The sequence below is a fragment of the Rattus norvegicus genome, chromosome 2 (genome assembly GCF_021556685.1).
Source record: "Rattus norvegicus strain SHRSP/BbbUtx chromosome 2, alternate assembly SHRSP_T2T, whole genome shotgun sequence".
Lineage (NCBI taxonomy): Eukaryota > Metazoa > Chordata > Mammalia > Rodentia > Muridae > Rattus > Rattus norvegicus.
In genome coordinates, this window is record NC_141535.1 from 6,967,000 (window position 1) to 6,983,713 (window position 16,714).

General features: G+C 37.7%; 1 protein-coding gene across 8 annotated transcripts in view; it reads left to right on the forward strand.

Moving 5' to 3' along the window:
* The window catches only part of Ell2 (elongation factor for RNA polymerase II 2), a 68,772-nt gene that overhangs the window by 23,131 nt on the left and 28,927 nt on the right, over positions 1-16,714 (forward strand). For 5 of the 8 annotated variants that reach the window (XR_015661811.1, XM_087621481.1, NM_001427210.1 and 2 more), the window contains 1 exon segment: positions 14,640-14,761. Coding sequence is in view for 3 of the 8 variants with exons in the window: in NM_001427210.1 (NP_001414139.1) it covers positions 14,640-14,761 (122 nt within the window). In the remaining 5 variants the exon portion in view is untranslated. 8 annotated transcript variants of the gene reach the window in all.

Sequence of the window (16,714 nt, forward strand, 5' to 3'; positions counted from 1 at the left end):
GCATGAGCATGGAGAGAGGTACTCACCCATGCTGATCTTCACTCTGGAAAGTGGGGCAGGAGCTGACGAATCTGAAAGGCCATAGATACTATAAATTGCGAAGCAGGGAGCTGGTTTCCAGTCTTCGCTCAGCAACATCCAGGCACTAGGGTAGACAGTCCAGACAAAGGTAAATATGACCTCCAGATGCTAACTCTTCCTCCTAACTAACATTATGTATTATTTGTTGGTAAAATATGTAGTTGATAACTTTGGAGTTTTTGTTTGTTTTTCCATTAAAACCTGAAACTTGTGAAACCGAGTCATCTGTTTTTTACAAATAATGTTATTTTGATAGCACTAAGTTATTTAAGCTTAGAAATAATTTTATCCTTCAGTGACACTGACAGTTCCTATAGTTAGTTAAAATAGCCCTTAAATTTCAGTCGTTAGCAACATTAAAATAGTCGTTGACCTCTTTCTATGTCCTGTGTCCACAAATGATAAAATTTTAACAACTATATTTGAAGGGGGAAAAAGGGAAAGAAAGAGTGGGGGGGTGGGGGGTGGGGAGTGGGTACCTGTAGTGTCCCAGATTTTTCTAACAACATTTTACACATGTTAAAGCTGTGTCACTGGCTCCAGTGTTTGTGCATTTTCCATTTTAACATGTAAGTTGAACTTAGAATGCACCCCATTATCAGTAGCATCTGCATGTTCATTGTGTCAGAGGTTGGTGACATTTTGAGGTACATAGTGCTACATTCTCCAACTTGCTAGCTTCTTAGATTTGGTGGCCCATTAACAATGCAGAGCAAGGGTCTAAGATCCTGACTCCTCAAGCCATTCACACAGTCTCTTAAGTGCCTTATTCAATAGTGTTAACTTGACATATTATTAGATCTAGAGAATTTAAAGAGAAGAAATGTCTTTATAAATGTTTTTGTTGCTGCTAAGAACTTTAAGCACTTGACATATATAATCGTATCTAATTATTACAGAATGCTATGAAGGAGATACTGTTTGTTTGTTTCTGATGTCTGAACTGTTACTTCAAAGTCAATGGTACTGAAGTGCCAGAAAGGTATTACTTGACCTTCCAGTACTTGCTGAAAGAGGCTGCCTTCAGTGTGACACATGCGTTCTCACTCCTACCTTCCTATGATAAGTGCTGAATTCATATTTTTTAATTTATTCTCACATTCTCATACACATCTGTTGACCACCTCTCCAGCTGTTAATGAGAGTGACAGTCAGGAAGACATTAGAGAAGTCCTTTTGGAGCTGAATTTGAAGGGTTGCCAGGACTTGGTTGGTGAGAAAAGAGGTAAATACGTTTTGGGCCTGCGCTTTCACAGCATGAGGAAAGGGCAAACAGGTATAGCAGGGGTCTCCTCTTCTCAAGGAGCTGCTTGTCTGTAAATCTCTGTGGAAGTCTGTGATTAAGTCTGGAAATCTAAACTTTGAAAGCTTCCCCTTCAGTTTTCTTTCTTACAGCTGGATTAATTACTCATTTCTTTCTCTCTCTTTCTCTCTCTCTCTCTCTCTCTCTCTCTCTCTCTCTCTCTCTCCCTCTCTCTCTCTCTCTCTTTCCCATACACCCACACAGTTCACTTGAAGTCTTAACACATATGGATGTGCACATTCATGAAGCTGAACCAAAAGCTCCATGCTGTCTGGGATTTATTTTACCTTAACTCATCTGTATACCCCGGCTTTTTGTTTGTTTGTTTGTTCATTTCTTTTTCTCATTTATAAAAGAATCCTGTAAGTAATTAAAAGGAAGTGTTCTAAAGAGGCTGGAGACGTAGGAGCACTTGTTGCTCTTGTAGAGTTCCTGGATTTGGTTTCTAGTACCCACTTGGCAGCTAACAACCATCTGGAACACCAGTTCCGGGGGCTCTGTTGCCCTCTTTTGGCCTCTGGAGACACCAGGCACACACATGGTACATAGACAAGCATGCAGACAAAATACCCCCATACTAAATGAATAAAAATAAATAGAAAGAAATTTAAAATAGTAAAAAGAATTCTGGCCATAATCCACTGAAATAATATCATTATCTTCCAGTGCGTTACAACCAACTGCAGGAGACCATCATCTGTTTTTAACTTTTAATCTAAGAGTCAGTCATGTGGTCAGATTTGCATTTTAAAGTTTGCCAATATCTGCTTTGACAAAATTACCAGGATTTTGCTGATGATAGATGCCAGTGAGAAGGGTGAAAAGGGAGTCAGGTCTGTACAGCTCTGTATTTATTGCTTGAGAATTTGGTTGGATGGATGAATCATTACTCAAGACTGAATGGAGGAAAACAAGAAGGTAATTGTTTGGGTCATGCTGTGCAGAAGCTCTTTACACGACTCTTCACACCGCTTCCATCCTTCTGCCCGACCATCAGCACCAGAAATTTGTACTAAAAGGGTTTTCAAAACTCCAAAGTACTTTTTTTCCTAGTAAAAGGAGAGATAGATATATAAAGAAGATTCTGAAACAAAATGGGATTTACAGACTGTTTTTCAACTGTGGAGGACACTTCCTTAGTCATGAATACTTAAATGAGCCCTGCTACTAAGAACAATAGCAGACTGGAGGTGGCTGTGTGTGGTAGGATAGACCATAGTTATGCACAGCATTATGGCTCTACAACATGGCAGTGAACACAGAGTGATGTCATTTTATCAAATTAATATATTCTTGAGTAACCATTCATCCAAAAGGTATATCGTGTGGCTTTCATATGATAAAATTATTAAAAGCCAAACACAGTGATAACTGCAGAAGTTTCAATACTTGTTCCCTTGGGTATGGAAAGACAGGCTCAGAGGAGGAAACCCGTTTACTCCAGACATGCTGGTGATTTTATAGGTGTCAAGCTCTGTAATTCAAACTGGTTTATTTCTAAAAGTAAATACATAAATTATGGTTTGCCTTGTTATACTAATTTTTAAACATAATTTTTTTTAATCTTCATGAGTTAAATGAATAAAAAAAACTACAATATATTTCAATAGATGCCTCCCAAAAGGCAATTTGTTACTTGTATTTTCTAAATGTACCAAAACAAATGCAAAAGAAATTTTCAGAGATGTCAGGCTTGATATGAAAATCTAGGCAAAAAGCTGAATATTTTTTTTTTAGGTTGACAAAGGGAGTGGAAAAGGCAGGTCTTGAGAATTATCTGTGGTTAGACACAGCCGAGCATTGTGCTCTTTGAGGACTTAATAGAACTGCCTTGTCATCTATCTGTGGGGAAAGCCCTCTGTCTGCTCTCTTCCCAGGTGGACTGCTAGCATTATCAAAGGTGTGGGAGCAGAAGAGTGTGCCTTCCGAGTTAAGGCATAGGGGCAGTGGTATTGGGAGGGGTATTGAGGGGTACCCGGGGCATTCAATCTGGAAAAGACTGATTAGGGAGTAAGCTGCAGCACTTGGTTAGATTTGAAGAGCTGGTGATAGGTTAACAAAATTCAATTCAATAGAAAACTGATTAAGAACTAAATTGTGTCTATTCCATCCAATAGAAGCTTCTAAGTAAGCCACCCCAGGGAAGAGCAGTCGAAAATATTTCAAAAGCCAGAGTAGCAATTCAGTGCTTTGTTGGGGATAATAGAATAGCAGCCATATTATGAGGTCAGCAATACTCTGCTAACCAGAGTACTGGTTACACTTCCTTACAGCTCAGGTGGATGCCTTTTGTTTTCTTAGTCTGAGTGTTGGTAATTCACTAAAGTCTGTCTTCAAAGAGGAGAATGGGAACTCACATTTCCATTGGACAGTGAACAGGTGCTGGCTTGTTTAACCCAGGTGTCTGAAAGTTCTGTATTTGGCTATAAAGATGTTCAGGTGCTTGCAGTTTTGTTTCTTGGTTTTTAGGGAAGATTGTGTTTTGTGTCTTAATTGGAGAACTTGAAGAAAAGAAACTTACAAATCCAAGATTAATATTGAAGAGACTCTTAGCATTTTACAGTCAATGACATTTTTTTTCCTTAAAGCTTTCATAATATTTAAGCTGATTGAGTCATGAAGGGCAGTCTTTATAGTGACAGCCTAAAATCTAATTTATTTTTATGCCTCCTTCATTGTTTCTGTTTGAGAAATGAAGTGAATGAACCATTTAGAACTGTGTAAGACAAAAGTAAAGATGAAACAGGAGTATCTGGCCAGTGAAAAGCAATTCTGTTGGATTTCCTCCAGTCTTTTGGGGTTTGTTTCTTTGTTTTCTCATTCCCACACCTAATTTTTAAAAGATGCAGAGGCAGCTGAATATGGTGTTACATGTCTGTAATCCCAGCACTTGGAAGTGATGGCAAGAAGATCAGGAGTTCAAAGCCAGCCTCAGCACCATAGTGAGTTTGACACTAGACTGAGCCACATGAGACCTCATCTTTAAAAAAACAAAAACCGGGCTGGAGAGATGGCTCAGTGGTTAAGAGCACCCGACTGCTCTTCCAGAGGTCATGAGTTCAATTCCCAGCAACCACATGGTGGCTCACAACCATCTGTAAAGAGATCTGATGCCCCCTTCTGGTGTATCTGAAGACAGCTACAGTGTACTTATATATATAATAAATAAAATAAATCTTTAAAAAAAAAACCTAAATAAAGCTTTAAAATTGCAGAGGCCATGTATTTATTGATCAGTTTTAAAATATTCTATATTTAAAGCTTTTGGGAACATTTTCAATAATAAAGGTTATATTGAAGTAGATGCCCAACATTATTGTACTAATTTCTATCATTCATTTAGCTATTCTATGATTACTTATACTGTTATGCAATAATAACAGTACAAGGAACATCCTTTGGTACTTTATTTTATTTTCATCTCTGTTTCCTTAGGATAGATTCAGAGATGTGGAATATACTAGGTCAGGAAGTAGGAGTTACTTTCAGTAATGCCTCTGGAAGGATGCTGTTTTCTTTTCCCACAGCTCTTTGGAAGTACTCTCAGGAACTGATTCCCCTGGCCAGTATTGATCGTTTTGTTTTTTATTATTATTTCACAGTAATCATTTGATGTTTAAAAACTAACAGTGTTGGCCAGAAAGACAACTAGCACCTGGGTTTAATTTCCAGCACCCACATCAGATGGTTCATGCCTACCCATAATTCCAGGGGATCCAACATCCTCTTCTAGCTTCTGCAGGCACTACACCCAGAGAAACACACACATGTACACATAGATACAAATAAAATAAATCTTTTTTTAAAACTGACAGTGTGATCTGCTTAATCCTGGCATATGCTAGATATTGCAGTATTTTAAGATGCCTTGAAGTACCAAATGTTTTTATGTCTCCATTTGGTGTTTCCAGGAGTGGTTTTGATTTCTTTCTTTTTTTTTTTTTTATATTACTCATGTTTCTCCCCAACATAGTGGGACAGTCTTTATGTTCATAATTGATTATACTTTTGGAGATAATTACCTTATTTCAGTAATTTAAAAATAGTTATGGTATTCATGTAGCCTTTTATGTATTTTGCTGTTTTGACATTTTTGCATATCATTTTTATAGTTAATATTTAACATGCTTGGGTTTCTGCAATCTCCTTTTGATGGCTGTTTCCTGTAAAGGAATATCATAAACTTTTAAAGCTAGCAGTGTCTTCCTCTTCCCTACATGCCATCACACTAGGAACTCAGTGAGTTATTGACTGTTGATGAGATCACATAATTTACTACTTCATACATCACTGTTGTCCTGGGGTAAAGGCTTAGTGGGTGGAAGTGCTACTTTCTAGAAGTATCTGGCTGTCTAGAGGATAATCACCCAAGCATTTTATTGTATGTATTCTCCACATGCAGTATTGCTCTACTACTGTTCATGTTCTTAAGTATTCACCCTTTCTTTGACAGCATCTCTTCCTCTGTGTAGAGACATTGGCTTAATGGCTCTCACAATAGGCCAGCCATACCATCCCTAGCCATCTTTCAAGCCTATATTTCATAGTTCTAAATCAACTTATCCAGACGTTTGACAGGTTTTATTTACATCTTCTATATGTCATCAGGCCTGCCAAGTTTCTTTAGGAATCAGAACTGGTCTCTCATTTAAGCATTTGATGTTTTATATCAGTAGCTGTGAAATTAGAAATAGTTTTTATTAAAAAAAGAAATAATTTTTATTCCTTTATAGGTTTTAGAAAATTAGCACACAAATTTGAGTTATGAAAATTAAATAGAAATACATTTTATGGAATTGTGTATATATATTGTACCACGGAAATTATTTTCAGAGCAGGTATTTGGGGAAGGATCTATAAAAATTCAAATATGACAGGTTTCACTCATCTTAAGACTGCATTCAGACACAAGAAGTTTGAAAAACAAAAAAAAAAAAGGCCAACTGGTCAACCACCTTTTAAAAATATTTATTAAAATAATTATAATTAAATAACTGGTCAACATTATTTTTTTAACATTTGTTTAAAAAAATTGTTTAAGGCCAACTGTTCGTGCTGTTTCCAGAATAAGTCAGAGAGAGGACAGAACAGGGTGGGAAAATATGGACAACCAATCAACTCATTTACAGGACCAGAGAGAATGAGTGTTGAAATCAAATGCAAATCTACCACTTTCACCAGGCTAGCTGAAGATTTACTTTTTAAAATAATCTAAATAGATTTAAAAAGAAGAATATGTTAAGATTAACTTTTAGTGGAATGCAGAATTAAGAGCTGGTCACTCCTCTGTTTCACTTTGGAAATAACTTTCCCAACAGTTGTTTATATTAGTGAGCATGCAAGTTTTCATGGTGATGTTGATTGAACTGGGCTGAAGCCATGCATTTTGCAAAACTTTGGACCTAGGCCAACCTTTCTGTTGATCTTCAGGGCAGCTCCTACCTGTCAGGTCTGTCTCTTCGCTAGATTTAAACCACTACTGGTGACTGCCAGGCACAGACCTAGATCTGCCAGCTTTTGCCTGCAGTTCTTTGTGGCATGGTGTGGCTTTCCTCAGGACCACAGAGGAGCAGGAAGAGAGAAAACTGACAGGAACATGGAACTTGCTGTCCACATGTAACATTTTTTTCCTTGTAGAACTCAGATTTGAACTTTGTTTCACAAAAATAAACAATTTTGGTTTTTTTGTTTTGTTTTGTTTTGTTTTTAAGGCAAATTTCTGCTTTATAAATGACCAGGACAATGTCTCCCTGAGTTCTTTTAGTGTGCTCTCCCCAGCCCTTTAACCGTCTCCCTGAGTCTTCTAAGTTGTGTTTTTTAAGAGGTTGGATGTGTTTTCAAATGGAATTTGGGCCCAAGAGTTCTACATTTTAGTAAAGATGAATTACATGTGTTTTTTCCTGTAAAAAGACAAGTGTGTAATATAAATCTAAATGCCACAAACCCAAGAAGCCAGTTTGCCTACATTTTTGGGCTAAACATAGCTTAAAAGAGATCAGAAACTTCCTATTCTGAAATTCACGCAGCAGGCCTCTGTCCTCTCCAGTTTGTGTTTGCTGAGTCCTAGTTTCCCAAAGAGCCATAAGTGGGCTATTTCAACTTCATTTGTATTTTTTTAAATTACTGACATGTTTGTTTGTTTGTATAAATCTGCAGGTATTTATAAGGCATGCTCAATGTCCCAAAAATAAATAAAAATGAATGAGACACAGTCCTTGATTTTAAACAATTCAGTCTGGTCAGGGAGAAAGATAGGTCAGAACCCAGTGTTCAACTAAGTAAAGACAACCATAAAGGGTGTGGGGACTCAGAAAAGGAGCAACTAATCCCACCTCACTAGAGAATGCTGAGCTCCTTTACAGAGAAAAGGTCCTGAGCTGAGTCATAAATGAAAGAAATGTTTCCACAAGGTAAACAAGAAGCAAAGACAAGCCCATTGTTTTCTGATGGCACAGTGCTGACTCTGAAATGAAGGGCAGGATGGCGAGTGAGGCCCAGTTCATCTGGTTTAATAGCAGAGAACTCTGGATGCCTGTAAAGGAGCTTCAGTTACCACTCATGGATAGCTAGATAAAAACATCAACGGTTTAGGGGACTGAGGTGTTCAAACTGGCGTTTTGACTTAAAACCAGTGATTCTGGAGTAAGATTTAAATGATTTCAGGATAGGACTGAGAAGGACTCAAAAAAGCTGAAAGGCAAAAGACATTCTCAAAGGCATGTGAGGGTCTTAACCAAAGCAGAGGAGATAGATGAGAGTACATATTTAAGAAATAATTGGGAGGAGAAAATGAATATGTGATGTTTCCAGTTGGGACATAGGGTGGTTTGAGGCAGAGAGGGGTGAACACTAAGTCTCCAGGACAACAGGGGCCTCAGAGGTTAATGTAGTGTTCTGGGAGATGATTCAGGGATGTGAAGACAGTTTAGTTCTTTTCTATGTCAGCATCAATTCTCTGTAATATAGTCAGATTTTTTAAATGCTTTCTAAAATAAGAATGATGAGAATTGCTGAACTCACTAAGAGGTTTAGTTTTTGCTCCCAAAGATTTCATATGTGTAATCTAGCCAGGACTGCATTTTGAACAAACTACTTAGATTTTCCCCATGGCTCTCTCACTTTTTCTCTAAAAGCTGCTTTAGCATTCGGCTCAATATTACATTTCTTTTTAAATATAATTTTTTTATTTTCTCATACCCCTTAAACCACATGGCTTTCCCTGTATAACTCTAATCATCTATTATTTGCATCTTTCCCCTGCAACTGCCCAGCCCACCCTATTTTCTTTCCTGGAGATACCCAGCTGCTAACCAGCTTACTCCCAGCCACCTGGTATCTTCTAAGTGGTTTTAGACATCAAGCTGCAAATTGAGTCATAACAGAACTCACTTTGGAGCCCGTTTTTAGCTGGTGAAACCAAAAATGGTCAATTGTATTTAAGATTCGTGCCCAACTTGTTAGCGGGTTCAGTTACATTAAGGTACTCAGTATCACTTCCAGGACGGAAGTGGAAGAACACTGGAAGCAAGGACACGAGGGACCTGGCAGGGGATTCGTATGTCTACACACATTCAGGCAATTTCATTCTCTCAGACAAAATGCCATGTCATTATTTAGTTCTTTCTCTCATTCCTCACATTTAGTATGTCTAGAGAGTCCCACTGCCTGCTATTGCAAAATACATCAATTCCCAATTCTCTGTCTCCAGCTCTTTGCCACCACCATCACACTCCTAGATTTCTAAACATATATGCCACAGTGGCAAAGTTTTATTCAACAGTATTCCACAGAAATTTAAGCAGTGCTCAGCAAAATAGCACTCAGTGAATATTTGTGGAATAAATGAATGAAACTATAGTTTTACAAATAATTCCAGTTGTAAATATTACAATCAGTATTTCTTCTAAAGTGGTAATAAGTTGAAAAGAACTCAGTATAAGGGTGAGCATGTCAAGCTAGGAAATAATTTTTCTAGTCAATCTCTACCCCACCAAAATAGCAGCAGTAGCAAAGGCATAGCTCATTTTTGGGCTGCTACACTTTTTCACTCTAAACTACTTCCAAAATATGCTGGATCATTGTGAGGTATGTGGAGACTAGGAGAGAAAGCTAGTCCCTTTTCTTTTCCTTAACATGCATCTTGTTAAGGAAGAAATCAGAGAAGCAAGTAGATTTATATTATCCTGCATTATTTATGTTAATTGCTATGTGACATAACTTTTTTGGATAACTTCCAGTATTTCTCTTCATGCCAGTTGCACTTGACATTTTACACCATTCTCATCAACAAAAGTATCTGTCTGGAAGTTTTTAGCATGTATTGGCATCTCTTAGCCTCTGCCCTTAGATTTCCCTTGTGTTTCTATATTTAATTTTTTTTTCTATTGCCAGTAAACGGTATCTCTACTTCATACTTGTGCCCCTACCATTGGTTTGTACATCTGGGTTGTTCTGAGGTCATTTCTTTTCCTTCCCAAAAGCTATCATGTTGAGCCTAGAGTTATAACAGCAGCTCTCATTTGTGTTGTGGCTTTCAGGTTGAGGTTTTTATTTTCTAGTCTAATTCTGGGTGATCTATTCCTCCCTAATACTGTGGGATCTGTATAGTATATGAATCTCTAAACCATTTTCTAAATTCTTAGGAAATAAGAATCATCAGAAGTCTGGGAAGAATTTGGAAGCAGAAAGTTCTCATGCTTAGATGCTTACAGCGAGTTTCACCTAGATCTAAGTTTAGTGTACAGTCTACACACGAGATTGTACCAGTAAGGCAATACCTAGAGACGTGCTGGCTTCCTGAGGTCCTGCAGAGGTGGAAGAGGTTTCCCAATTAATGTGACTTAAAAGTATACAACTCTTTTATTCAAAAGATCTACAGCCAAGACAGTCACTTTGTTTAACTTGGCATTTCCCAAACTTACCTAATGATAGAATCCCCTTTTTCAATAAAACTTTTCAGCTTACTTTGGAAATACTGGTGGAAAGAAAGCAGACAGCAGTTCTAGTTCTGCCTGAGACATTAATCAACATTTTTACTTACTCAGCAAATACATATCGAGTAACTACTTCGTGTTCTGCACCATTCAAGATGCTGGCAGTACATTCACAAGCACATAAAGGCGTCTGTCTTTGCACAGCTCATATTCTAGAGGGGAAAGAAATACCATAAACATAATATGTTAGTATTACAAGGTAGTAAGTGTTTCAGACAGCCATGGAGCAGAGAAAATGGCCTGAGAGTATAGGGGTGGCAATTTTTTTTTTTCGGAGCTGAGGACCGAACCCAGGGCCTTGCGCTTGCTAGGCAAGTGCTCTACCACTGAGCTAAATCCCCAACCCACCAGGGGTGGCAATTTTAAACATGAATATAACCTTGAACAGCTTACTGAGCCTCTTTGTCTCTAATTTATAAAATGAAGAATTTGAAAAAAAAAAATGATCTGGGCTTCCCTGGTCTTGTGGGTCACCTGAACAACTCCAAGAACTTCCATATCAAACTGTGTCACTGCTGGTTCATAAATGTCTTATAGAGCCTTTTCAGACACTGTAGCAGAAAAAGTTAAGCATTAATACTAATAATTACTGCCAAAGGAGAGCACTGCCATTAAAGACTTTTGTGATATCCACAAGGTAATATATTTAAGTAAATGAAGAAGACTTACTGGATTTCGTTCTAATCTAACATATACTTTGTTCCTTTATGGAGCTCAAGTACCAACTACTTTTAAGCATATTATCAGTGTGCATGCATACAAGTTTCAGCAGTGTAACCTTGCACTTCTGCCCTAGATCCTTAAGATACCAGGCCTGTGACTTGATGTTGAAATGACCTTTCAGACAGTACTTCATTGCCACATGCCTGAGCTTGTATCTGAATAATTAGAAGCTTTGACTTAGACACCATGGAATACAGCGCCTATGTTAATTATAAATGTCTGAACGTTTCCTGAAACTTTTTCTTTGTAGCTTTTTATCGAAGACAGACTGCAGTTGGAGAGGAAGGTTGTGGATTGTAGACCTAAGCCTTTGATGTTTAGTTTCTTAGTTTTGGAATGAAAATTAATAACTACTTTCCCAATTATATGTATATGGTCATATATTTTTATATCCTTCATCCTAAATAAGAAATTGAAATCACACGATATTTAATACTTTCTAAATAATATTTTATTCTCAAGGTACAAATTAGATGCAGTTTATTTGTGTAAGTATTTAAGTATTCCCTCAAGAATGAAATGGCTCTACAAAGTAGCACTTAAGTCTACAGCTGGCAAGTCTGTTTAACACTGTAGCCTCTGAGCAGAAAAACTGGCACTGGAAAAAATATATGATAGAGCAGGTGGGGGACAAAGGACATCATAACTAAACTAGTAAGACCCAGTGAAGGCCACATTTGGGAGGGCTCTGAGTCCTTCTTTAGTTAAGAGCCAATACAAAGAGCTTGAGTTTCAATAGAACTGGAGATATGCACCATTCTGCTGTGAGATATAGGAGTTTTGCCCATGGTTTGCTTAAAGAGTACTTTCTTTTCATTTTCTTAAGAACCAGCCTTCAAATTTATGGTACACAAGAAGCAGCAGGGTATGCAGAGGACATGTACTGTTTTTCATGGACTTAGGATCAGCCTGGAAGATTGGGCTAACTACCATGGGAAATCATTTCTGACTCCTAATTTAGAGGCAATCTTACAGTCCCTTAGTGAGAGAGGAACTTCTCAAGTCAAGGACTAGAGTCTTTAAGGACTCATGATCTATTTGAAACTTGTAGCTGAATACCTTAAGTGTTTTATCACTTCTATATTATGAGCCATAATGTAGATTCTGTGGCTCATATATTCTTGCTTATCTTTTCTACTTTCCAGTTTTCTCATCAGAAATTCTAAGATTGAAATGAGGGCACAAAGTAAAGTCACTCTTTTGTTTGAAACAGATATTTTATATCTTTAAAGAGAATTTTCTCTTCTGTAGAAGTCAGTGAAATCCTAAGACTACAACTTAGCTGTTTTTAACCCAAAGTTTCTGCGTTGCTCTTTGACTTTTCTGACTAGGCAATTCTTAGGTACTGAGGCTATGCACTGTACAGTATCTCCCAGTAGGTCTGCCTTCCCACTAGATACCAGTAATATCTTCCCAGACCTCTTAGAAAGGTAGCCAAATCAACCCTTGTTACAGTTCTGTAATGAAATCTGATTTTCTCTTGTGCTATGCATGAAAACAGAGTACTCATATACACAAAATAAGTATTGTTTAAAAGATATATAAGCTAAAATCTAATAAATAGGACAAATCTTCTATACTCTCAACAGAAAAGTGGTATTGCTTTTCAAAGTCAAATACATAAAAGAAAAACCTTAGGCTTTGCACAGCTTGACATGGTTATGAGGCCACAACCTCTATGAAAGTCTCTTTAACAATCAGGTTCTGCAAACCAAGATGGAGGGTTAGAATTGACAATGGATAGAAATTAGAACTCATAGTTGAGGAAGATTCCCTTCAGAGGTCCAGACCTTTTCAACGTCTCACTTCCTCTCCCAGGCCTTAGGGGCAGGCTTTAGGCTGTGGTATTTCTCTGGAAACGAAACAAATGAGCACCCTATGAGTCTGCGCATACACCAGCACAAAGGTGGGACTTACGCACGTCTGTGTTCAGTACTTCCATCCTTGCTTCTTACTTTCTCCACAAATACAGGAATGAGATTGTAAGTAAACTCAATAAGTGTCTACAAACATAATAAATTAAGATGTGTTCATAAAGGTACTGCATTTTAGAAATGTGAGAGAATTAGAGACTTATTATACCCCCCCAAGTTATATTTATAGGGTAAATAGTAAATATGGAGACTTGGTTCTTCAGGAATTAGGACTGAAATAAAGAGGTCAAGACCATTGGAGTTGATGGATAATACCTGTATGGGTTATCTGATACACAGCAGTCTTTGTAGCTCTAGAAAAATCTTAGCAGACACACTTCCCTTGCTTCTTCGAGTTTTTATTACATGACTGCCATTGCCAGACAGTCAATCTATTCTTAGCTTTCCTTCCTTCTTCTGGAGTTGAAGAAGGTATTTCTAACTTACCTACTGTATCGAGCTTTATCTACGTGACTTGAGTAAGCAGGTCCTCTTCCCAGGCAGAGATGACACAGGGATGCATTCACTAGCACATGCGTGGGTGTGCCACATGTAGAGCCAGTGTCCTATGCTTTGTATTCTTCCAGTAACAACAGGGAGGACAGATTTTGAGCCACATGGGTATTGCAAAATACAATGTCCCTTCTTCCTCATCTGCTATGTTACTAAGATCCAGTGTGTTTGGAGACTAGAAGGTGTTGGTTTATGTTTTACATGCCTGTATATCTTTATTCTTGTCCATCACTTAACACAGTGGCAGCCTTGTAAATCAAAGAGAGGAAAAGCTTTAGGTACTGAGAAAGGAGGAGCAATTGGTAGAAGATTCTAATTCCTTGACACAAGTTTCTGAGCTCCTACCATACACAGGAAGTCTATCTGATTCAGAGCCTGGGTGTCGGGGGGAAAAAAAAAAAAAAAAAAAAAAAAAAACTTGCTAATAGGCATTCTATTCTCACCTAGCAGGGAAACAGGAACTTGAGCAAAGCATCAGAAAACAACCTAGCTAGATGTCTGTAATCCCAACACTTGGGCAATTGAAGCAGGAACATCAGGAGTTCAAGGTCTGCTTCAACTTGTATGAGTTAAAGACCAACCTGGCTGAGACCTTGTCTCCAAAGCAAATAGAAAAGCATGTCTGCCCATGTCAGAGTGTTGCCTAGGGCCTGGCTTGGGAGGAACTTGTTGACCCTGTTGCCTAAAGATGACACTGAATGAGGGATGATTCCCATAATTGGAACATCAAGATATGTCCCAGCTACACTTTTGCCTTGTGTTACTACTTATTATTTTTCAAAAGTACTATTCAAAAATAAGAATTAAAATATGAAATGTGTTTGTGTTAAGACAGCAAAAGATTAGATTGGAATATACCTCAGAGACTATTATATTATCTAGAAGCTATTCAACAGGGCTCATATGAACAGGAGTGATTACCCATACTTATGAGTAGAAATGAAGCAAGATTGCGATGAATTATAGGAATGTTTGTCATGTTGTTTGAACTGTTTGGTCATTTACATGCTATGAAGATGCATATATATCAAAGGTTATAACAGGGATCACTTGAACAACAGTGAGGCAGAACTGCATAAGCACTGAAGTATTTTTCTCATTCCCACCTTTCAGCTTATGAAAATTCCCAAAAATGATCCCTTCAATGAAGTCCACAACTTTAACTTCTATTTGTCAAACGTGGGGAAAGATAACCCTCAGGGCAGCTTTGACTGCATCCAGCAAACACTCTCTAGGTGAGTACTGCCTAGGATATGCTACATACTGCTTGTTCTTAGTTAACAAAATGCATATTAACTAGTCATTTGATGGTAACTAAATTTAACTACACCACTCATTTATTTAAACATATTAGCTGCCTATCATGTGCTAGAAATTGTGTGTGCCACTGGATTATAGTCAGAACAGTTACAGAATTCAAAAATACTATAAAATTAGTTTTTAAGTTAAAATCAATTTTGAAGATTTAACATTCATTGTGTTTAAGAAAAGGTGTCTTACATAGTACTCAAGACATTTTGTAGGGGTTGGGGATTTGGCTCAGTGGTAGAGCGCTTGCCTAGGAAGCGCAAGGCCCTGGGTTCGGTCCCCAGCTCCGGAAAAAAAAAAAAAAAAAGAACCAAAAAAAAAAAAAAAAGAGATTTTGTAAAACTGAGGTGGAAAAGTGTGCACCTACTCCATGCCTTCTTTATCCTCCATCTTGCTGTAAAGGAGATGCTGGGTTTGGGGGTTTTGTTTTTTCCTGGATTCTAGAGGCAGGGTTTCTCTGAGTAGCCCTGGCCGCCCTGGAACTCATTCTGTAACCTGGCTGGCCTTGAATTCAGAGATCTACCTCTGCCTTCCAAGAGCTAGGATTAAATACATGTGCCAGCACCACCCAGCAAGACTTCTTTTAGTTTTATTGCACAGGCTGCTAGACTGGATACTAGACATTAATTGCAATAAAAATGTAAGAAAAAAATTGAAGACAAAATAAAAGAAAGGCAAAAGACTAGCTACTTCCCTAGGTGCCATGAGTCCCTCGCCCACTTTGACTCAGCAATGAATGAGCCATTTGCTTGCTTTGGCTTTGTGGTTTGTGATAAAGTGGGAGCCCTTGGAGTAGGCGTTTAATACCCAGTTCCCCAGGGTGTAGGGCTTTGACACTGAGACAAAGTAGTAACACCAGTCAATGTTTGTGGCTCATCTGCATAGTACTTGAGTCTGTCAGAACTGCTGTCAGAAGGAGAGCTGAAACAGGAACTGCCTTCCTGAAAGTTCCATGTTGCTATTTCTAATCTCCCCAAAAAACTGTGGTATGAACTGTGTATGTTATAGATTATACAGCCTTATATGCTCCATTCACTTCCATATCTACTGACTACATGTGGTTCTCTATAGTCAGTTGTTAAAAATTACATAAAATTTAAAATTTCATTGTTTAATCATACTAAGACATTACAGTCTCAAATTCCACATGTGCTTACCACAGTGAACATCACAGATACAGGGTATTTCTATTATTGCAGGAAATTCCCTGGGGAACACTGTAATAGATTGTAGAATAACCAACTCTCAGGGCCTCCTTTTAACAGATGACTTATGTTACATAATTATGTAACTATGTGAGTTTGTGGCTGGGTAAAAGGAGAACTGGGTCCTCAAAACTTGTACCCAATGCTCCTTATACAGCAGAGGTATACCAGTGTCTGATTATGGTGCCATCATCTAAGGGATTTGAGTTTTCAGGGTGTTAAATTTCAGTTTACACCTATATCACATCATTTTATAAAGTACCCTGAAATATACCAAAGGAATTGAATGAACTCTTTCCCCTGAAGAATCTTACAAAAACTATATCACTTTATAATTGTATGTTATATAGAGCAAATCATACACATTTGGCTAAATGGTTAAAAATGTTGTTTCAGTAAACCTTAAAAAACATTGAGTTTCATCTCTAGGACCCTTCTAGTGGAAGTAGGAAACTGACTCCCCCAAGTATTTTCCTTCATGCAATGTATTGCGACTTTCCCTGCAATACAAGTATTGCAACTTACACCCACAAGCACAGATACACAAAACTTTTAATGTAAAACATTTAAATATGGTTTTATTTTTATATAATATATACACTATATATTTATTTGTATTGTACTTACCTAGCACAAGAATTTAAAGATTGGTTGTATACAAAACTGTTTAATACA